At 31.4% G+C, this 25,859-nt stretch overlaps 1 protein-coding gene across 4 annotated transcripts in view; it reads right to left on the reverse strand.

Annotated features, from left to right (window-relative positions):
- LOC143065151 (calcitonin gene-related peptide type 1 receptor-like) overlaps positions 1–25,859 on the reverse strand; it is a 109,398-nt gene that overhangs the window by 25,430 nt on the left and 58,109 nt on the right. For all 4 annotated transcript variants that reach the window (XM_076238536.1, XM_076238538.1, XM_076238537.1 and 1 more), the window contains exon 3: positions 77–174. In XM_076238536.1, the coding sequence (XP_076094651.1) occupies positions 77–174 (98 nt within the window). The remainder of the gene's footprint in view (positions 1–76; positions 175–25,859) is intronic.

Raw genomic sequence — 25,859 nt, forward strand, 5'->3', positions numbered from 1 at the left:
ACCCTGTTTGTTATCTCTCAACGTTTCTAAAGTGTATTATATGACTATGTCTTTTCCTATGCCACAGGACACTTACCTCAATTGGAACACATGATGTGTAGTCTGTCCATGTCTTGTTTGTTAATGGGTCAACATACCATGATCCATTTTCTGTGCAATCCTTAAATGCATTTGCTGAAATTAAAGACAATATTTTTTTTGTGGTTTCGGACGATACCATTAAAATAATTTAATTTAATGTAAATCTTGTTACTATATTTTAGTTCAATCTAATAGTCTGGCAACAGTTGACATATTATTGACAGTCTACTAACAGATAATACTTTGAATATTTTAAGAACTACAAATTATTGAATTTGTTATTGTGTTTTTTAGATCCTGCTCATCGGATGTATGGAGTCTATAGAATGCATTGCAAAACAAATATAAATGATGCGATTTTGAAAAAAAATGTGTATCTCGCACTGGCTGTTGTTGGAAATAATAAGCACTAATTTATTAAATACATTCATGATTGAATTAAAATATTATAATTTTTAAAACCTGTATGGCCCCCAAGTATTGAGATAAACCGTTTTACGGCAAAAGAAATGTCTTTAAATCTATGGATGAAATATATAAGACATAATCGTTTAAAACAAAAGTACTGGATAAATTATAAATATGAATACATGATTTCCAGCTAACAAAAATCACGAGTGCTCTTACAGGTGAAATAGTTTATTTATCTATGTAAGAATTTCACCAGCATCTCAATGTTGAAAAAAGTGATAAAAATCATTCAGTTCAAAATTGAGTGACATAGTAATTCAAATATTTACACATTCTTTGCAATTTTACATTCATCAATCTGTTTTGATTTAAATGAAATAATTTCAATCAGATGGGATGAGCATGTATTTTGAAAAAAATATAAGTATATAAACTAAAATGAATCTCTTTTCATTCATACTAGTAAGGTTCTGGCTTGAAATGAAATTTGAATGTGCATACAGATTCCGACGTAAGGAGATCTTAATTAGTTTTGAAAGTCTTGGCCAGATGTGAATGATATGCAACAACATAAGTATTAAATTGTTGCCAATTAACAACAATTAACATTAGTTAGATATGCACACACATTACTCATAATATTGAAAGGGAAGTTTTTTTATATGGAATTTTAAGTTGGTCTTAAATGCAATTTTGAACACGTGTTCCTGATTATCATCTGCTCAAATAGCATCATTATGTCAGTCAAATTATGTTTTTATGTTGTAAATTACAGATGATTCTTCTACAAACATGTTGAGGGGATTTAATTTAATCCTAATTTGAAAGTTGTATTAATTTAATGAAATTTTGGCAAAACCTTAAAGTATTTCTCTTTCAAATATATATGTTATCTAATAATATGAATAAACAATGATTTATGCGTCAAAATTTGTTTTAAAACTGAATTATGAAACGCATTTTGCCATTTTTATTGACTGAAATTTTCACTTCAGTGCTTTGTTTTAAATATAAAAACTTGCACTTTTATGATGTTAACTTTGCTGATGAATCTTGTTTAGCAAAATGTTAGTATAATGTTTCTTCCTTTCAAATAATAACACCCCATTGTTCATCAACATAAAATATTCCTCTGTTGCGTCACAGAACAAAGTCAATCGACTATGAAGAACAACTGCACTTGTATGTTCTTAAAATCTACTTCTTTAATTCATGTAAACACGATTCCATAATTGAACTGAACATACGTACTTGTTAGTCTAACTTTAAACATGTATTAGACAAAAGTGGTCAATAAAACTAAAATAAAATTTATAACGCACTCCTTAAATTTATAACTTTCGTTTAAACAACTTAAGTAGATATATAAAAATATAATTAAAAATTGTTTGGTAAAGTTTTTAAAGCTTTTTGAGTATCCCGCTTTAATGGTTTATGAGCATTCGTCAATAGTAACATCTCTATTACTAAAGTTTATTTCTATTTGAGTTGCGATACATAAATCTGACACAGTTTTCTAAGCTCTAGAATAGTTGTGTTTCCGTTGAAGTAAACTAGTTTAAAAATCATATTATACCAGTGTCAAATGAATATGCCTTAATACGGGGTTTACAGAAATAGTCCAAACAATTGTTATAGTAACTAGTTTGTAACAAGTTTGTTGATAGTTATACACCATGTTCATCATCAGTCGAGGGACACGTGTCGCATGGCCTGTAATCTGTAACCAGGTTTAATCGACAATTTTCTACATTTGAAAATGCCTGTACCTAGTCAGGAATATGACAGTTGATGTACATTTGTTTGATGCGTTTTATCTTTTGATTTTGCCATTTGATTGGGGACATTCCGTTTTGAATTTTCCTCAGAGTTCGGTATTTTTGTGATTTTACTATGCACTGTATATACATAGTTATAACTTAAATCTGAAAGTGAGATATAAAGCTGAGCTGTTTCGGGAAAGGAAAGAAGTATTAGTAACAATTTTATATTATAACATACAGAACTTATCGCTAGCTGTCATATAAAAAGGTTACGCACTCTAGATTGTCGCTAACTTCTACGTCGTTTGTTCTCTAATAGATAGTTGTCTATCTGTATGTCCCCTTTCGTCAGATAGCTCTTCACGTGTTTAGGTCGTATACATCGTTAACTTTCAAATGTCTGAGTTCGAACGTTTCTCATAAAGGTTTGTCAAGAAAAAGGTGAGACGCAATGCATTAATATTTGCAATTCTCTGAAAAATGTCATGACAAACGAAAATTGCACTTATTACACAACAGTAACAGTAAGCCAGAAGTGTGTGTAGAATCATACATTCCAAGAATATACACCAATTGGGAATGGTATAATGCAGGTCTGCACGATTCATTCCGAAGGATTAAATACAGATCAGTGCAACGCGGACAATTATATATAACTTGTTTTTTACATTACAGTATACACAAGAGAACCAAAGACAATTTATTTTTACGCATTTTACCGCCAAAGCTTTTCATTACTTTGGAAAGGTATATGACATATCAATTGTTTCTAAGCCTGTCAATATGTCATTAAAATAAACATACAAGAAAAAATACAGCGCATGTTCAAGTTCTGTAAACGATCATGCGCATGGCAGAAACAACTTTATATGTATATTTTTATAATTTTCGATGTTGACATGAATATCAATAATGTGTTCATTTCTATAAATTTCCTGTTTACAATACTTTGAATTTTTCGAAAACTTAGGATTTTCTATCCCAGGCATTGATTACCTTAACCGTAATTAGCACAACTTTTTGGAATTTTGGATCATCAATGCTCTTGTACTTGTTTAGCTTCATAAATATTTTGATATGAGCGTCACTGATGAGTCTTATGTAGACAAAACGCGCGTCTGGCGTTTTAAATTATAATTCTGGTACCTTTGATAAATATTTACACCACTGGGTCGATGCCACTGCTGTTGGACGTTTCGTCTGTGAGGGTATCACCAGCTCAGTAGTCAACACTTCGGTGTTGACATGAATATCAATAATGTGGTCATTTTTATAAATTTCCTGTTTACAAAACTTTAAATTTTTCGAAAACTAAGGATTTTCTGATCTCAGGCATAGATTACCTTAGCCGTATTAGGCACAACTTTTTGGAATTTTGTATCCTCAATGCTCTTCAACTTTGTACTTGTTTGGCTTTATAAATATTTTGATATGAGCGTCACTGACGAGTCTTATGTAGACGATACGCGGGACTGGTGTTCTAAATTATAATCCTTGTACCTTTGATAACTATTTATATCGACAAGTTATCTTGCTATTTTTAAAAATGAACGTGCTATGTAATCCATTAGATTAGTATGAAATAAAGATTTTTAATGGTGTTTTGTAAAATTATCCGTCTAGTTCAGAATAAAATGATGGTGCAATTGAAATGTAAGTTCATCAAAGTCCCCATGAGCTGACTGTGTTACATGAGCCAGATGAACTTAAAACATCATTACAGGAATATCAATGAAAACAAACATTAATCTAGTGCAATTACATAATCACCAATATTAGTATAATAAAATATTATACAACTGGAGTGATGTTTCCTATTAACAAGTGCAAGTAACTATTTCCCCATAAAACGTTTTTATTTCAATGACCTGAGATTTGATGAAAAATTGTTTGCAATTTCACATGAATAAATGCACCATTCAAACATGCAGTTCCCATAATTACGAGCACTACGATGTTATAATGTAGTGACGTTTTAATAGGCCATGTACGATATTCTTTCACAAAAAACGACTGGCGTATTAAATTACAATCCTGGTACCTTTGATATCTTTGTACACCACTGGGTCGATGCTTTTGCTGGTGGACGTGACGTCCCCGAGGGTTTCACCAGCCCAGTAGTCAGCACTTCTGTGTTGACATGCATATCATTTATATGGCCATTTTTATACATTTCCTATATTCAAAACTTTTTTACGAATACCAAGGATTTTCTTATCCCAGGAATAAATAGGTTATCATAGCCGTAATTGGCTCAACTTTTTGGATTTTTGGGTCCTCAATGCTCTTCAACTTTTTACTTTGTTGGCTTTATAAATATTTTGATATGAGCGTTATTGATGAGTCTTATGTAGACGAAACGCGCGTCTGGCGTATCAAAATTATAAGCCTGGTACCTTTGCTAACTATTTGCTGACAGAAGCATGAAGCATATAGAACGCATCAAATAGGTATTGCAGCACATCTTATGGGTATCTACTGTAACTAAATTATGTAGGCTTGTATTACTGTACTGTCTGTGCAACCAATTTAAACTTTCAATTTGTTCAGTATTTTAATAACGTCTGAATAAGAAAAAACGGTATTGTGTGTATGTCGTTTTGGAATAGTGTTGCCTTTCTAATAACGTTTATTCTATCATTTTGTACTTTTTACTTTCAAATGGTCGTTGTTGATAGCTTTACAACAGTTTATTGCTGAATCGGATGTTTCTTCAACTTCAAGAATACTCAGGACAAAGAAGAAGTTTGTCATTAAAAGATTTATGATACAACATGTCTCTTGAGATTTCATAAGTTATAAATGTCTTAAATTAGTTTTATCTGTCTAACATGAATGGTATTTGATGAAGTCATTATGCATCGAATTTCCGAAAAATTACATAACTTGGATTCAAGTGTCAAATAAATTTCAATGCAATCGATTTATTAGTCCAAGTAATAATCTGGTCGTAACTTATTCACAACTATTTAACAAGTTTATTTCATTCAACAGAATGAATAAAAACTGAAACAATAAAAATGAAAATTACATTAAATTAACACAATATCAGTTGTGGGAATGGTTCTCCATATTCATCCAATGTTTAAATAAAAGTAAAATGGAATGAAATACCACGTTATGAAAATGTAAATTGATGTACCACACATAACACACAATGTACATACCATGAAATGCACATGTTGCAACTGCGTTCTACAAGATGTTACGGTTAATAATAAATATAACCGATTTTAATATTTGAATTTGATATTTTTGTATTCATCATTACTATAGTAAGAATATTATTTAAATGTGTATACAATGAATTCAAGTTACAGTGTTCTGTATACATCTTTGAAGTAAGTAAACTCCAACGATTTAAAATCAAAATTGCTCAAAATGATTTTGGAAAAAACAGCAATTTTACCTGCATGGTTACAAAACTTCGGACATTCACGCTGGCTATACTAACACAAGCATATTCAGGAAGAATATCGAAACTAAACAGAAGCACGGCCAAAGAATGGTTTGATTTCGTATATTGGAATTTTGCTGTATTTGGAATATGACAGTTGTTATCTAGTCATTTGATGTGTTTAAGCTTTTGATTTTGACAATTGATTAGGTTCTTCTTTTTTGAATTTTCATCGGAGTTCATTATTTTTTTAGTTTACTTTTTATTGTATCCAGCACTAGGCAGGTAAAACATAGAAACAGGGAAAAAGGCATATATTAAAACCAGATGCAATATGTACTTGATGATCAATATTTCTTTAATATGTACTTGATGACCCATATTTCTTTTTTAATGACATTCCTAATATGTGATGCATTTGATATATAGAAAGTATGGTTACATATCAATTAAATTATATCCATGCCCCTTACCAAGCATAAATCAAATAAAGTTAAAGTAAAACATAAAAGTGATTTAATAGTAGTTATAACGTCTGTAACTTTTAAATGGGTGCAACAGCCGTAAACAAAGATAAATATTTATTGTACAATTGTTTGTACAGCTGCTATACTACTTTTAATTAAAGAAGTTTTCAGAAAAATCGAAAATTGTTCAAACCTTAAACAAATATTTTTCAATATTGACTATCTACTATGTGAAACAATACATACACGATTAAAGTTTTCCAAAAACACAATTAACTTGTAAAGACACAAACAAAAATACATCGACCAACCTGAAGACGAATGGAACTTCATTCTTTACACCTTTGGAATCTTGTTATTTGATAGTATACATTTGATTAAAGGTTATTTCGATAAGGTTGTTGACTATTACTCGTTTCTTCCAACTATCCACATCATCTAGGTAAAAAGTATCAATACTAGTGTTACAGTATTACAACTTGGACACACAACTAGATTCTGAAGATATCAAAGAGACAATAAAAATCAAATTTCTTAGAAAATGGTGAAAAGAAAACGACAAAAAAAAAGTCTCCAAAACACTTCATTCAAAAAAGATGATGACCAACTCTAACTATTGACCAAGGTGAATTCATGTATTCCGGAAGAACTGATCCGGTTCCAAAAGTGGTATTCGTTGTGTTATTGATTCGTAGATATTATCTAAGGTGCATTCGGTGATGTCACAATTTACAGCAATAAGATTTTTTTTATATTTTTGCAAATCAATAAAAACTGGCTGTGGATGAATTTCAATTTAAAACTCCTATGTGATCCCCTCCTCTCAATAAAAAAAAAACTTCAAAAACTTCATGCAGTCTGCAATATCTTTAATTTATAAACTTTATTCAACAATTATATTCCACTTCGTGGAAATTCTAAAACTGTTAAGACGATGGAGAATCTTATATTTTTCTATATTTTTTTTATTTTCCAATTTTGCTAAATTTCATCAAGATAACGAATATTCAATTGAAGTTAACCAAATTCTTTAATATGAGATATACTCAAGCATTAATCTAATCTGAAATAAGCATACATACAACGACCGGACAGACAACAGAAACGTGCTATTTGATAACAACTGGCATTTGCCTGGCTTGGAACAGGACATTTAAAGAAAAATGATGGGTTAAAACTGTTTTTTTTTTTAGGTTAGTCAAACCTACCGTTTATATGGCACTGTTAAAAATACCACTGAAATGACAAAACTTCGTGACAAGAATACAGTTCAACATGATACGTGTAAATTAGAAAAATACATATTTCACATGAAATATTTATTTCGAACATAATAGTTCAAATAGTTTCCGTTTTTTTTTTTTAAATAGACAACGTCTTCAAATAAACAGGAAACCTTCACTGATGTACGCATTGACATACTCGTACATAACTTTTTTGATGTAAGACATATTCACAGATATCAAATTTGAATAGAGTAGTATACAAAACATGCCATTCAATTATTTCCAAAAGAGATGTTGACGACAACGAGAGGAAAGCAACTTTACTATCGATGACAGTTATTGCTTTGAATGTCAAATTTATCTTCCTTGTCTGTAGTAAATTACAATTAACTTTCATACTACAGAAAGTACTTTATACTTTACATTTCATATAAATATGTTAGACTTTTATTATGATTTAATTTCAAACATAGTAACATGATTTAAGGATTTCCTTTAAACATCTTCTTTGAACATTGTTGAACTTGATTCAGATCAAAACCTTCTACACTTGAAAAGATGTTTTCGTAAATTCAAACACTCGACCCGTAATCACCTTGACTTATAAATCTCTTTACTTTCGTTCAACTTCAATACCTGCGCATTTTAAATCATCCTCTGTGTTTTATTAACTATGAAAATACTGGAACAGAAACCTATTGATGATTTTAATTATTTGCAATAGGTTTATGACAATTTTATTACTGATCAGTCTCTTTTTAAGTAAGCCTTTTCTTTACTCATTGTTTAGATTCTATAGCATGTTAAGTCCATTTAACTTAAATACCGTTCATATTGGTAACTTAATTACATAGCAGAAAATAATGCCTCCTCAGAAAACCTACATAGATGCTAAAAATATTACCTTTATTGCCACTAGAAAATATGTGTCTACAAAAAAGTAGATTTATATAGCATCTCATATAACTACATAGATATATTGAGAACGTTTTGTATGATACCACACGGGTAGTAAAATGCTCAGCAGAGCGGAGCTTGATACGACCGCAGCTGTCGAACTTTGAACCTTTTGGGGTAAGTATGGACACAGTTCAATCTTTACAGATTTATAAATCGGATTGTAATTCAAAATTTGACACAGATCAAATGTGGTATACGAACTTAAGTTTGTAGTCGGACGTTTACCTTATATGGACCAATATCGGAAATTTAAATACATGATTAGATTCAGCATACTAAAGTACACCAATAATTTGATTTATTTATCTATCAATGGACAATATTAGCTAGTGTTTATGTTTAAATTCAAAACTTTTATACATATTTATATACACAATGTAAATTTAACGCAACATATCTAATTTAAAGCCCCCCCCCTTTTTATTCTCGTTTAGTCTATTTTCAAATTAAATATTCAGAAATATTATTTCAATGCATTCTTGAAGCATATGGCAGATCATGCTCCGAATATGAAACCCGTCGTGTTGATCATGTAATTACAATACATTATCCAGTAGGTCACACTCCGGGAAAAGGATGAACGATTGTGGCTAAAACGATTGAAACATATCCGTCGTGAAGCCAATTGGAGATGGCGTTCGTAAAAGTTTTGAAGGTATAATTTCAACTTAATATCACTTGAAACTCGTAGTTTTATAGTTTCCTTGTCAGCATAATTATATATCAACGAAATCATGGTGCTATGTGTCATAAAATGTAATTTTTATTGTTTAACGTTGCAGTTCTTGATTTTCATCATCTGAAGTTAAATGAATGGGTTAATAAATACAAATGATAAATGCTAGGTGATGTTGCCTGGAAAGTAAGATGAACAAGCAAGAGTTTAAGTCTAGAAGGAAACAAAAGTCCATCTACTGTAGGCTGATTTCATAGGTGTCGTTGTCTCACTTTAATAAAAAAAATGTCGTTTTTATATTCGTAAAATCAGGAAATACTTTTGTATTTGATTAAAGATGTAAAAATGTTCTTTCTTCATTAAGGTAAGAAAAGAACGATCTCTACGAGATAACGAATTATTGCAGACAATGTCATTACAATCTTTTTACAGTAAATAACAAAAGCACTTTAATAAAACGGTATTTCAAGGTTTGCATTTTCTAACAGGATTTCCTTGATAAAGGATTGATGTCAACAATGATGTGACAATGACAAGGGTCTCTAATGGTAAATTTAGAGTCATCTATTCATGACCATGAATATTTTCTTTAAGTAGAAGTCACAAAAATCACTTTACTTATTACTTATTACTTATCCAAGTGTTCCAGAAACCTGAAATATAAGGAAAAGTCTCACGGTTTTACTGGCGCCATATTGACTAGGGACTACGAAAATGTTCCTAGGCTGTAGCCATACTATCATCACCTTTTATCGTTCGTGTATATCTTTTATACATACCATTTGCCAGATGAAGGGATTCGTTAGTGGAGAAGGAAACTCTAGCTCAGTATTTCCGAGCACATATTTGTAAAGTATTAGTTACATAGTGTGCTAGTGATCTAACACGAAATATGTGGGGTCAGTAAGTTCCAAAGGGGTAAGAACGAAACTCGAATCCCCTTATGGGATTTATTGACCATATATATATCGTATTAAGTCACTATCACACTTGTTTTATGAATGAATGTCAATCGTTCATTTGCATTTTTTTTTCGTATGTTGAAACCTTTCAGAGTTTTCCTAAACACTGTGTTTTTACAAAAGTTGTAACAACACTACATATGGTGTATTGGAATAAACCACACCTACAAACCCCATATGTATATAAAAAAACTCATCATAGATACCAGGATTGACATTTTGTATTTGCGCACGTCGCGCGTTTCGTAAGACTCGTCAGTGACGCTCGAATCAAAAAAAGTTAAAAAGGCCAAATAAAGTACGAAATTGAAGAGTATTGAGAACCAAACATTCTTTAAAGTTTGGCCAAATACAGCTTAGGTAATCTATTCCTGTGGTAGAAAAGCCTTAGTTTTTTTTAAATCCAAAGTTTGTAAACAGTTAACTTAAGATTATCATCAAATGATTATCAATGATAGTTCAAATCAACACATAAGTGCGGACTATTGGGCTGGTGATACTCTCGGGGAACAAAAACTCCACCAGCAATGGCAACGACCCCGCGATGGTTGTAAATAAATATATACGCGTTTTCGCGCGGTTGATTTTAACCAATCATATTCGTGATAAAGGTACAAACTAACGGTCCTGATTTCTGTGCTGCTATAGCTTTACTTTTCTATGAAATGTTGTGATTAACTACTGTTTTCCTTTTTTGATAACAATATTGTACGTCATAAGTTTTTCAAAAATAGATCTCCCTTGGTAGATTTTTTTGTTATAGATATACATGTCTCACTACGCCGCTACCTTCAACATATCACCTTTTTTTGTATATCTTAAGCAGTACTGTGAGGGTCATCAATGGAACAGAAACTTTCATGTTAAATGGACATCTTTAAATTAATCGGGATTAATAAAATTGATTGCCCTGAAAATTTATTTACTGATACTTAAATTAAATTTTAAGAAACGCAACCTTTATTCAGTTATACATTTTTACATGATCTATTTTGAATCCTATCCAAAGACAGGAATCTCCAGTCATTGTAAGACTCGTGTTGTTGTTTTTTTTTTTATTTTTAGTGAATCAGAAACATATATGTTGTTAGATATACTGTTCCCAGAGTGAATTTTGTTTTGGAGTTATTTAGTGGGGTGTCCATATCGCTGAACTATCATTAGCTGTTCATTATCACTGAACTAGTATATATATCTATATATATTTGTTAGGGGCCAGCTGAAGGACGCCTCCGGGTGCGGGAATTTCTCACTGGATCGAAGACCTGTTGGTGACCTTCTGCTGTTGTCTGTTCTATGGTCGGGTTGTTGTCTCTTTGACACATTCCTCATTTCCATTCTCAATTTTAGTATACATTATTGTTTTGGACCATGTGTTTAAAATCTTGCCCCTGGGTGTGGGATTTTTTCACTGCTTTGAAGCATTTGTGGCCTTTGGACGTGTTCTGCTTTTTGGTTGGTAGTTGTTTCTTTGAAACGGTCATCGTTTACATTCTCTATTCTATAATAACATTTCCCAAACAATTTTATTGGTTAGGTCAAACATACCATTTTATTCGTTTAAGTAATGGTACCGTAACGATTATTATCACTTATCAACAGTTAATCATTCAAATTAAACAAGAGAAGGAATTTAAATAACACCATGACATTTTTAGGTGAAAACATTTTCTCATGTTTTTTTTTTTTATCACCTCTAATATATATGACATATTTTATCACCCCAGTTCTGCTTAGATTTTGTTTCAAAGGCGTAGTGCAGCAGCTAAAATATCAATTATTGCTCTACACGAGGAATTGGAAATCATCATTTCAAATGTCATCGATTATTCTAACTTTGGTGAATGTGGAAAAACAACATGTTATGCGATTTGATCTATACCATGGTCAGACACAAAAGGAAAGCCAGGTGTTCTGTCAATAAATGAAACATGTAGAAACAACCAATACATTAATTGATATGAAATACAAACAAAACGTCAAATTGATCTTAACTATCTAATCAGAAATGCATATCTAGTGTGCATTAAAACCTATACATCTAAACATCACAAGAATTTAACACTTTGTTTATATTAAATATGTAAACCTGTAGGAAGTTGAATGAATTTATCACTTAATGCATATAACACAAAAGTTTTAAAACCATTAAGGATTAAACATGCACTAGTCTTTAATCATTGTTACGTAAAACTGATTAGAATAAACATGACACAGCAATGCACATAGATTAAAATGTTTGCTAAAAGGAAGTCGATTGAATGAATTACAGTATCTGCCAGTTTCTTTTGACTTATGTTATAAATATTTAAACTAATTTAAAAGTAATCTTGAGGTAAAATTTAAATTATATAATATGATTTAAAGTGATAAGTCAAAAGATTACAGAAAAGTTTGGAAGGACATTGAAGGGATGAATTGAGAGGCAAAATATAGATATTACATATAGCTATTCATATTCGAAATTCAAGTTAAAGCATACCCAAAAGTTACATGTTCTTTAAACATGTGAACTGCACAGAACATTGAGACTTGTAAATGCAATATGTAGCAGAACAATCAGCAGAAATATTTTCATTTGTCTTCACCTTCTTTATAGAGACATGAAGTTTTACTCAGTTACGACCAGCGTAGATATGGAACAAAACGAAAACATGACAAGTAATAAGATCGTTATCATTATTCTTAATGTCCCTGTAGATGCATTCGAAAATTTTATCAATACAAAATGTGTAAAAATGCTTTAAAGTAACACGAAAGAAAATGAAACATAAAAAAAATATTTTCAGAAAAAGGTTTACATGTTTCTTAGTCATAATGGAACGATTTCACGTGATTTTAAACATCTTCAATTTGAGGAATGATAAAGTTTTTAGCATAATATACCATCACAGGAAGTCAAGTACGCTGTTTACCTGTAATTGTCAATAAACAGTAACAATCATCAAACGGAAAGATATCGAATCAGCTGAAAAAGGCAATCGAAATCTCACCCGAAATTCCATCGTCATGGATTTGTATCATATATCAGTAAATGCTACTGTTAGAATTTCAATTGAGCCATTACCGGTAAACTGTTGCACAATCCATAGTCTGGCTAATCTTAGCCCAACAAGAATGTTCACACTTTTGATATTGAAAGAATTTTCGAAATACAAACTTCTCGGACTAAACTTGCTGTTTCTCGTTTCTCGTTAGCTTGTTGTTCGGTGTGAGTCAAGGCTCCGTGTTGAAGGCCGTACATTGACCTATACTGGTTTACTTTTATAAATTGTTATTTGGATGGAGAGTTGTCTCATTGGCACTCAGACCACATCTTCCTATATCTATTAACTCTTTTTGATTGAGACTATTTCATTCGAAAAAAATCAACCCATCAAATAGTCCGATTTTGTTCCTACTGCACCCGATGTAAAGCTGCTATTTTTAAACGGCTGAATTTTTCGGGTTATAGCCGTCATAAATATGTACCTGTATGACTATTACGTTATCTGAAAAATCTATAACCATACTTCGCAAATACAACCTCCATAATACAGATAAACTATATAAATAAAGACTTTTTAACGAAGCTTAATTATGTTCCTTATAACGTATTTTACTAACCATCGATATGTAGCTGACATTTTATGATTATTGAATTACTTTGACTGATAATTGTGCTACTGGTTATAGATATACTCTAAAGACTGTCCAATTTGTCATCACTTTCAGTTTAAAACGAATTGTGATTTCCAGGCTTGTACCACATACATTCAACAGTAAGCTGCTTTGAATTCATTGCATTTTAAAAACTTGATTAAAATGTATTTGACAATTTCTTTTGTTTTGTACCAAATTCCAGATTTTAAAGTAAAATGAAGAAAATAAATAGCGGAAATTCGACTAGATAGGATTGAAGTAAAGTATTTAAAATCCATGGAATATTAAAAGGTTTTCAATTTAACTTGCCAAAGTTTGATTTGTTTAACTTACGCTTAAATAACTCATTACAAAGCTATTGTTAACGCAGCTTTTTATAGAAAAAAAAAGGTTTATTAGGAATTACAAAGCCATAGTACACACATTTTTTTTTTATTGAAAATTTGTTGTAATACAAGTCATAGCTGTCATTTTGCAACATTGTCTGTTAATGGGGGATCGTTCGGTAACCGCCTTTCCTGTAACACACAAGAACCTAGTCCGTAATAATCGTTTGTGATTTGTTACGACAGATGTCCCTGCTTAGTAAACGATACTATTTTGATTTAGTCGGACTTGAAGCAGCTGTGTTTTATCCGAAGTTATGCCACCGATTCGATCTAAAGTTACGTTAATTGAATAAGAAGAAAAATCATACTCATATATAAAATACGACAGAAAAGGGTCCGTTGTTTGCTATGATTACTGTACGGGTGTCATAGGGACAAAATTCATCGATGCCTTCTTTTCTAATCTTTACCTCAATATCTACTGATTGCAACCAAAAATGAAGGTATATACACAAGGAAGAACAGGCATAAAAATACCCAACAAAAACAACAGTGAAATGAAAACTTTGGCCGTATCAGATGCATTTGATTGATGGTGAGGCATACTCTACGGATAACACAATTTCATCTGGCATGAAGCTTTTAGTTAAAATGTCCGTGTTTAGCAAGATTATTTACAAGGAAGTTACTTGTTGGAGCAAATGGCATTTGACAAGTCAAAATGCTCAGAAGAGGGATTCTACAATTATATGACGAAGTCGAAACAAGCATATTAGGTTAGAGAAATACGAACCAAGCAACAGTCTTAATGAATTCCCGATGGTAACGCTTTACATTACTATATATGTATATAATATCAACGTTTACCTCTATTCATTTCAATTTTTAATCGATAGAATAGAGTTCTTACATCAAGTAACCATTATCACAGACATAATATGGACATGAACAAGTTTAATATAAACCGTTTAGATTTGATTAAAAAGAAAAGCACAAATAGAAATAGTTTGAATGAAAACAATCAAAAAGTGCTTTGCTCAAGATAGTCTGTTTAGCTTAAAATACAAGAAAGTGAATTATTTTGGCGAAGACTTCTGTAAGGGGTGCATTTGATTGATTGATTGTTAATTGCTTAACGCCCAGTTAATTATTTCATACAATTCTAGGACGATGGTTGTATTTGAAACCCGTTGGTATGTCAAAAAGTTAAAAATTCTTACTAAAAATAAACATCAAATGGTTTTAAGAGTTCTTTAAACATGTCCACGACGATTTGATTGAACGCCCCAAAGCAAGTCAAAAGAAATCGAACATTAATATATTCTACAAATTATACGGACCAAAACATTTAAACAGAAACAAGTAATTTTCAGCGATTATGATAAATTATGAAGAGAAAAAATATGAAAACTACTTTGTTTAACAATATTTGTGCGATCATTTTTATGAAAATACTCATTTGTACAAGTTTATATGTCCCAAAGTACCAAATGATCAATAGTTTTATAATGAAAAATTAAAATAAATTAAATTCCATGTGCGATTTAAGGTTTTAATTGAAAAAGACATTCACACAAAAATATTGTTTCCCAGACAACGAATGTTTTATTCATTTTTATGATCTATCAAAATCCATTGATAAGAAATTGATACAATACACAATGTAATAATAACAAACAGACAAAGGGTAAACGCGTTAATACATTGTAATAGGAAACATTAATAACACATGCATTTGTTTATTGTCTGAAAGAGAATTTATAATAACAGCCACAAAGATTTGTCAACACGATGTAAAAAGCAACTAATGTGCTTACAAACATTATTTTCTTATTGTGTTAAACACTTCAAAAAACAACAATAAAAAATTCATGAGGTTTAAAGGACCGTTTTCATATTGCTAAATGTATGAGAAGTGAGCTTTTTTTTCCAGGACGTGCATATATGTCGGTTCTTTCTTTCTTCTTATAATAATATTAAAATTGGCTATAATAGAAAATAAGTCAGTAGAAAAAAAGAAGATAACTAACTATCAGTCGGGGGATGACGGACAAAAGACTACAAAACTACAGACCAGAAACACAAAGTTTGACCAACACAGATATCAGAACAAACTGATACACCAGTGATACTAGTGTTGCTCCTGGCGAGCAAATAATACTGTCTTGTTGCACTGGGCTATTAGTCCTTTTCCAGATTGGGACTACGACAATTGGACTAGTTCTAGTGAAGAACGTAAATCATTTAACAATTATCGAGATTGCCGAAGACTACTGCAAACGAATTGCTACTCTTTCTAAAGAGCTCTAGTAAGTGCACCTTTTCAAACTTGACAAATGAGAACCCTTTATACAGCAGCTGCCTTGTACAACAGCATCTCTCCATCACGGAAAGGGTAAAAAACGTACTGAATGTCGCATCATCTTAGAGGTATTTCCTTTGTTTGAATGTGCTGAAATAGATGAGCTAATAACTGACCGTTCACAATTAGAAACTTTCCAACCACATTGTTTGTCATAAAATTGTAAAGGTTTGTTCTCAAATATAAGCAACGGTATAGAGCAGTATGTTCGAAATTGGGATAAGGGCCAAAAATTGTGCAAACAGACAATGCTTTCACATCCCCTTTAAACTACAATGAGAATGAGCAATCCTTAGAAATACATTAGTATGCCAAAACCAACGAAATAACGAGTGAAATCAAGCCTTTACTGTGTTCTGTTTCAAGAATGCCTTCGCGTTGTTACCAGGAACAGCACGTGCAATCGTGGGTGTTGCGTTTTATTGGTACATATGTACATAAAGCATCACTTCTAAACACCATGTCAGTCAAAATGATGGAATACAAATGCATCTAGGCGATCTAATTATATCAGTACAGTTTCTTAGATGTAAAAACAATTCATGAATGTTAAAAGTCCATTCTGTGTAATTAGTTTGTGACACGAAGGCACAAAAGCCTTCAGAATTGACGTAGCGTTAAGATGGATTATACATCCTAAATGATCTGAATCAATGGAATGGAGATAGACATGGATCATTTAGACAAATGATTGTATTACTCAACCAGGGAACAGGAAGTTACTGCGATACTAAATATTAACTAAGCTATTGAATATGTATATTAAGCATTAAGTTCATTAGATTTTGCTTTTCTGATGTAATAAAATTGAGAATGGAAATGGGGAATGTGCCAAAGAGACAACAACCCGACCATAGAGCAGACAACAGCAGAAGGTCACCAACAGGTCTTCAATGCAACGAGAAATGCTCGCACCCGGAGGCGTCTTTCAGCTGGCCCCTAAACAAATATATACTGGTTCAGTGATAATGAACACCATACTAAACTCCAAATTGTACACAAGAAACTAAAAGTTAAAATAATACAAGACTAACAAAGGCCAGAGGCTCCTGACTTGGGACAGGCGCAAAAATGCGGCGGGGTTAAACATGTTTGTGAGATCTCAATCCTCCCCCTATACCTCTAGCCAATGCGGAAAAGTAAACGCATAACAATACGCACATTAAAATTCAGTTCAAGAGAAGTCCGAGTATGATGTCAGAAGATGTAACCAAAGAAAATAAACAACATGACAATAATACATAAATAACATCAGACTACTAGCAGTTAACTGACATGCCAGCTCCGGACCTCAATTAAACTGATTGAAAAATTATGTCTTCATCATATGAATATCAGGCACAATTTATTTAATTTTGTCAGGCTGAAAGAGCAAACGAAAGAAGTTACAAGTTATTTAAGTTTTGACAGACACATGTAAAGACGCATGATAAATAGTTATAAATGTCCCGATTAATTTTGATAACAATGATAAACAAGTAACACAACCTAGCAAAGGATAAGTTTTTAGCTATTTGATGTATAACTTGATAAACAGTATATAAGAATACAAAGTCTCCGAAAAACCTCAGGGTTAACTGGGAAAGAGGAATATGGCCATTCTTTGGTCTCCCTCTCGATCGGTTCCAGCAGTAAAACCCTTGCTTCTGTCGGCGTTTATTTGTCTGTGCGGGCTGTATGAATATGCAGCCACGCCCAGTCGGAATAGGGACTTTAAACCGAATACATGAAATATTGCCACTAGACGTTGAGCAAACATCAATTAATCAAGCATTACTTTAGTTCACGGGTGTCATTCGGTTTATCGAGAGAAATGGGCGTGAAAGAATATCTAACGGCGGTCAAGCATTGAGAGACGATCGTGAAAGTTCTGGTAACGGATCGTGAAAGGCATTTAATGTACATTTTAGTTCAGAATCTTTGAAAAAATCGCTAAATTTTCAAAACGCGGAACAAATCCGAACAAAAAAATATGTCTGTCAAAATGGTATAACTTCCTCAACATAACTGTGAAAGAAGATAAAGAAAATATGAAGTACTTTTTGAAAAAACACAAAAGGCGCAATGCGTGTCTATGAAATTAATTACCAATAACACGCTTTGTGTACCTATAATGGTCATATTTCAGAATATCATGATATATTTGAAATTTAATCTTTGGTCTATCTGATAGTACAGTAAAATTAAAGTATGTTCTTCCATTAAAAGCGTTAATTTGTTTATGAAAACCTTGAATTTCTTGAATTTCCATCAAACTTGATCGTGAAAGATCAGGCAACGTATTTTTTCGATCGTGAAAGAAAATGCGTGACCAGACTTTATACTAGTAATCAGAAATCAGTATTTCTTTTACCATTTAATAAATCTGCAAGTGGTTGAAGCCTGTAACTATTTTGATAAGGATGAACATTAAAGCTATTATCTTTTTTTTCTATTCAACACTTAACCTCGAAAGTTAAAAAAAAACAACTAATAACGTGTCTAAATAAGTGTGAACGATTCAGCTCTTTGAATCGGTCTAGTGCACTTCAAGCACACAAACACTAGTTAGCCAATAATATGGATATGCAACGTTTAAACCAAAATGTTATCCATCAAACAAAAAATAATAGCAAAAACAGCACATTTCATGTTTAATATTGGATTGAACGATAACCAACATTTTGTGCAACAGAACTTTTTAAGTTCTTTATAAACAACGCAGATAAGGATTGATTTAACTTTATAGTACATATTATAGAATACCAAAGCGCAAATGCTGTAATGTCTTGATTGCTTTACTTATGATAGTATATTTGTTGAACGTCTATAATATAAAGGGTTTTACTAGAAGTGTCAAATGCGCTTAAGATTATCAATGTTTCATAAAAAAGGTCAAGGTCGGATGAACCATGCCATACAGATCTCTACAAATATCCCGTACACCAAATTAATGTGTTCCGATCTTTACAGTGCCTTAGAAACTGACAAATGTAAAAGTTGTGCTTAGCCAATTAATTCGAAACATAAGGTCAAAAGTATATGAACCCTGACCGACAGCCAGACATAGACATCTTTCTATCATTCAATAAATCAAACAAAATTGAAGTCATCATGGTCATATAAGAAACATGAAGACAGACATGTACACCATACACGAAACATATTGTCGCTATTGCATACATGTATATATTCAAAAGGCCAAACAACATAAAACAAACATTGCCGAATGATGCATGATAATGAGTTCAATGTTAGTTGAAACCTTGCACAAGTCGAAAATATACAACTTACAATCATAACAACAGACAGTTATCCTAAACTTAACGAATCTTCGATACGGACTTGACCACTAAAATGAATCTTCATCCATGAAATAGTTTTATAAATTGACCATAAACCCACTTATTCATGGTATGGTATCAATATTTCTGACCTGACACTACGTACTTTTTATTGCTTAATTCATTAGAATTTAATATGCAATGTTTCGGGTTCTTTCAGGAATAATCCCAGGTAAACCCTCATCAGAGGTCGACCTTTATATATTTATTTCGTATCTAGAGTCTGTAAAAAGACTAGCTACAACGTAGACATATATGCACGTGTAGTTAATAAATTAAAAAAACTGTTATGAAACAGTCACACATCTATCTATGATACTAGATACGAAATAAATATATAAAGGTCGACCTCTGATGAGGGTTTACCTGGGATTATTCCCGAAAAAACCCGAAACATTGCATATTAAATTCTAATGAATTAAGCAATAAAAAGTACGTAGTGTCAGGTCAGAAATATTGATACCATACCATGAAAAAGTGGGTTTATGGTCAATTTATAAAACTAGCATCAGATCTTTCACGATCCTTTTCACGATCTTCAAAAATGCGGTACGTGATCTTTCACGATCCAAAAAATCAATTTTGTGTGAATAGTTCTTTATTAACCAAGTTTCAGATTATATTTATACGAAATAACTATGAGAACCGTTTAATTAATTCAAATACAATGCCCTTATTTTGATAAAGGTAGTTTATCTAGTCGAATTTGTGAAAAAATCGTGTTTGTTTACATTTTTTATGTCATTGAAATGTCGAGAAGCAATCTGCCTTTTGTCGTTTTGTAATAACTGTGTACTTTTGAAACTGGATATTCTGACATACTGATCATAATGTTGAACCATTTTGACAGACAGTTTTATTTTGTCGTAAATGTGTCTGTGTAATTAATTAAATTAGAATATTTACTGACCTTTCATATGTCTTCTCGATTAAATTTCTTTCACGATCCGTTACCAGAACTTTCACGATCGTCTCTCAATACTTGACCGCCGTTAGATATTCTTTCACGCCCATTTCTCTCGATAAACCGAATGACACCCGTGTAGTTGACATTGTTAATATTTCTTTTCTAGTCCTAGTTCGTCTCTGTTATTTGATGGTGACGTACTAACTCAAAAATATTAATTACAAATCGAATTCAATATTTTTTAGATATAAGATTTCATCATTTTAAGGAATTAAACATTTTTTTGTATTATAGTCTTCAATTAATCGGGCAATTATATTGATGGAAACCTCTTATAGTGCGCGTATGACAACAAATATGTTAGAAGTAGTTTGCAAAAACCTAAAGAGAGGTTACACAGTTGCACATTTATTGTGCAAAATTCCTTTCAAATCGTAACGGGTAATAACTGTAGTTTTGTAATTATTTGAGAAGAAGATGCAGGGGAAAAGATAAAATGAAAGTTAAAGATCGTAATAAATGCAGCCGTTTTGTACCGTGAGTTAGCACTCTCCGAAGTATGGTATTTCATCAATAGAAAAAAAAGCTATGAAACTAAACCCAACAGTTTTAGGATTTTTTTTTTAACTGTTTACATATTTTGTCAATTGAGAAATAAATAATACATGGTAAAACAACAAAAATACGGAACTCCAACAAAAATTCAAAACAGAAATTCCTTTAACAAATGGCAAAATCAAAAGCTTTAACACCTCAAACGAATGATTGTTTTTTTAAACTGTCATAATTATTCCTGGCTTATTATGTATGATGCAGAGTCACAAAGATTGAACCAATGAAAAGATTATAAACAGGAAGACTCTTGATTTCCAAGAAAGCAATCTCTCCTACATTGATATGTTGAAGATGCACGTATTCTAGTCTTAATATATTTACGTGCGATGTTGGCCTATTTCTAATCGATGAGGTATTTCCAACTTTATCTTTGAAGTTAGATCTCTTATATGTTACCATTACCATTTCTCTTTCTGTTGAAACTTTATCGATTTGTTTTGTAATCCATTCGAATTATTTGCCCTTTCTATACATTATTTTCAGTCAATTTATTTTATGTTTCATGTTTCCCATACAGTCTCAATGTATTTATTGTTTATGTTTATAACAATCCGATTATTATGCATATAAATGTGTGGCGCTAATACGCTTCCGTAGAAATGAAATGGAGGCGGTGTTATTGTTTTTCATAAAAAGTGGTTAAATTCGTATCTTGAGGTCTTAAAATGTTGAGCAGACAGTATGACATGGTTGAAAATAAGCAATAGTATAATGTCTGATTGTAATGATTTATATTTATGTGCTATATATGTACCACCAGATAAAAATATATTTTACCGCAAATATGACTGTGACGTATTTAAAGTTTTACAGGAACATATAGAGCATTATGGTACATTAGGTAACATTGCTATAATTGGTGACCTGAATTCCGAATTGGTAAAGCAAACGACTTTATAGGGCATGATCTATTGAGTACTCAATTACAAAGTGATATAAGTGGTTTAATTGATTACACACCTGATTTACCTTGTGAGCGAACTACGGAGGACATAAAGCCTGCTAACACTTTTGGTCGAAAGATTTTGGACTTGTGTAAGTCTGGGGTTAGAGTATGTAATGGACGATTTGGGAAAAGCAGTGGTAAATTTACATTTAAAAAAAAAAATGGTTGTAGCGTTATTGACTATGTGTTATTATCTCATGAATCTTTTCTATAGTAAATAATTTTATGATTGGTAATTTTAATACATTTTCATGTCATGCACCTGTAATTCTTGATTTCAAACTGAAAGGATTATCCTTAACTGATTTTTATTCATGTAAAATTATAAAATATAATACCTATAAGTGGAATGAAGAGTATAAAGATGACATAAAGAGAGACATTTGTGCAAGTGCAGATAAAATAAGCGATCTTGTGAATAGTTTGAATGAAACGGACAATATTGACGATATTGTGGCTGAAACGAGCGACATTTTTTTTAAACATTACAGAAAAATACACAAAAAGAAAAGTGATTAAAACTGTTAAGTGTGATTATTGTAACGACAAAAAACGAAATTTGGGAGTAACTGGTATTAACGTGATAAGCCGTGGATAAGTGACGAATGTAAAGAGTTATACCGGACTTACAAACGAGCATTTAATTTATCACAGTTTAATTTATGTAGAAGTGAGGAAAATAGACTTTACTTAAATATTTCAAAACAAAGGTTTAAGCGTATGGAAAATACTTAAAAAAAGGCGTTACAAAACCCAGAGAGGAGATATGTTTAGTTCGATGAGAAGAACCAACCCAAAATACTTTTACAGAAAATTTAGAAGAAAAAGAAAAACACTTAATAGTAATTTAACATTAGATGACTTTGTCACACATTTCAAGAACTTAGTATCGAAAGACAGTATTATAGATGGTCAAGTAAATGATGAAAACTATGATGTGGTTTATTCAGAATTAGATCGCCCATTTACAGAGCAAGAAATAGACATGTGTGAAGAAACTAAAACGTGAAAAAGCACCAGGAAATGACAATATTTTAAATGATTTTATTAAAGAAAGTAAAACTGTCCTTTTGCCGTTACAATGCAAGCTTTTTAATGTTATATTATGTACAGATGGTTCCCAGAAGTATGGGTTACTTGCGTATTAGTACCACTATTCAAGAATGGCTCGATGCATGATACGGGTAACAATAGAGGAATATCACTGGTTTCTCACGTTGGAAAGTTATTCACATCGGTGATACATACTAGATTGATGAAATGGTGTAAAGAAAACAGTATTTTGACAGATGCGCAATTTGGTTTCATTCCAGGATGTGGTACAAGGGATGCAATCTTTGCTCTTCATTCTGTTATAGCTAAATCTTTACGTAAAGGAAAACGATTATATTGTTGCTTTATTGATTATGTTAAAGCTTTTGATAGCGTTCCACATCTCGTTTTATGGCAAAAAATGCTAAAGTTTTGAATATTAAGTTAGATGGTCAGTTTTCAGAGTTTTTTAGTTGTAAAGCAGGATTGATGCAAGGGGAGTCATTATCCCCTTTTTTATATTTGCTCTATGTAAATGATATTATAGAAATAGAATTAATCAAACAGGGTATTGAGCCATATGAAGTCAGAATGTTAAATTTATATTTGTTCATGTACGCAGACGATACAGTTCTTTTTAGTGAAAGTGTTATTGAGTTACAAAAAATGACAGATACAGTGAATGAGTGTTCATCACAGTATGGGTTAAATATAAATCTAAGCAAGACAAAAATTGTAATTTTTCGTAAAAGAGGTAAAATAAAAGATAACGAAAAAAAATGGTATTTAAATGGTAAAGTAGTAGAAGTATGTAATGAATTTTTTAACCTGGGTTTATTGTTTAATTATACCAGTATATTTACTATAACACAAAAGACACTAACTGAACAGGATAGAAAGGCTACTTTCAGCTTACTAACGGCCTAGCCAAGATCAGATGTGCATTTCATATTGGGTCTATGTTATAGGCTTGTAAAGACAAGAAGATAAACTGTACATAAGTAATACATCTTTGAACTGAAGAAGAGAATGTAGGGCTTCACAATGAATATCAAATATCATGTATAGGTGTTACCGTTTTGAAAAAAAAACACTAAAATACATGCTGAAAATGGGCAAAATTTCACGTTATGTTGTTTCATTTAAAATTTCGCTGTTTTTATCAATGGATAGTTAATAAGTGAACTTAATTTGAACTACATTATTGGTTCATTTCTATAGACAATTTATTCATCTTTCTTTTACTGTTTGTTGCAACAAAAAATCTTCAGTGGTTACAAAGTTATGATAAAAAGTTGAATACTATGTGCTTGTTATGCAATTTTGTACTTTTGTTTTTAGCTTGCTCAGTGTAATGATAAAAGAGAAAAATAAATCAAATTTATGCTATTATGTGTTTTGTTTTCTCTTCTAGTATATACATTATCAAAAACTACCTCATTTATCAAAATTGAAGTACCCTAGCTGGAGAAATATGCCATCAAAGTTGGATATACAAATAAAGTGAAAAAATGTCTTGTCCGTAGACATGCATTCCCTAGTAAACTGGAAGCATAATTACATTAATGTTGCATTGCTAAGTTCCTGTTCTTTTGTAGATATGAAAACACTACTAACATTTTTTTCTACCATCTATTAATAGAGGGAAAAATTCAAAAATATGTCAGAATGTCTTGTCCGTAGACACATGTCTTGTCCGTAGACATGTCTTTTTATCAATATTGCTTGGCTTTATGGGTCTTAATTAGTCCTATGTGTTGTTTAAACTTAGAAATATCTTATTTTAAATAAATAAATGGTAATTTAAGTGTTCTCAATTTTTGTAAAATTACTTTACAGGAGTGGATTTTAAAAAGTGTCAGATTATCAGTCATAAAAAGCATACCTTATTTTACTTCAGTATTGTTTATTCCAGTTGCTGCATACCTTAAAAGATTAACTAAATCAAATGAAGAAAAAGTATTTCTCTCTCTTTAACTTTATCTTTTGCATTTCAGTATTAACAGCAGATGAGGAAGTGTCTACGGACAAGACACTTGTACATAACAAGTATTAAATTCAATTATTTGTCTGCTATGGAACTTAAATCTTATTTATAAGTGATGAAAGTTATCTATTCAAATTAAAACTCAGTATTTTCAACATAAATATAGTCACAATTAATTCTAACAGATTTTTTTTTTAACTGAAATTGTCTTGTCCGTAGACATTACCACAATATATTCGTATCCAATTTCCTCGAGTTCAGCCTAATTTGATAGGTAAAATGTATGTTATTTTTTCAAGAGAACACATTCAACTATGTCAAAATTGAGTTTTAATAATAGTTTGATTGTTTTAAACAGTCAGACATATGGATTTCAGTTAAAAGAATGTGTCTTCATTTTGGCTTAATCAATAAATTTTTGAGATATGTAAAGAATTATGGGTACATTTTTATATTTTCCAAAATTAAAAAACACCACTTAAAACTTAATTAGTAACTTTTAATCTTAACTTTAACAATCATCTTTGAAAGCATTTAATTGAATATCAATAAAATGTCTTGTCCGTAGACATTATCAAAATGTATTTGTTTCCATTTTTCTCGAAGTTAAGCATCATTTGATAGATAAACCTGATAAAATGTATGTTTTTTCTTTCAAGATAACACTTTCAGCTATATCAAAATTAGGTTTTAATAATGCATTTCATTAAATATGAATACAATGTCTTGTCCGTAGACAAAACATATAAATTGTATTGCTAAGTTTGATTGTT

Source organism: Mytilus galloprovincialis, chromosome 2 (genome assembly GCF_965363235.1).
Source record: "Mytilus galloprovincialis chromosome 2, xbMytGall1.hap1.1, whole genome shotgun sequence".
Classification (NCBI taxonomy): Eukaryota; Metazoa; Mollusca; class Bivalvia; order Mytilida; family Mytilidae; genus Mytilus; species Mytilus galloprovincialis.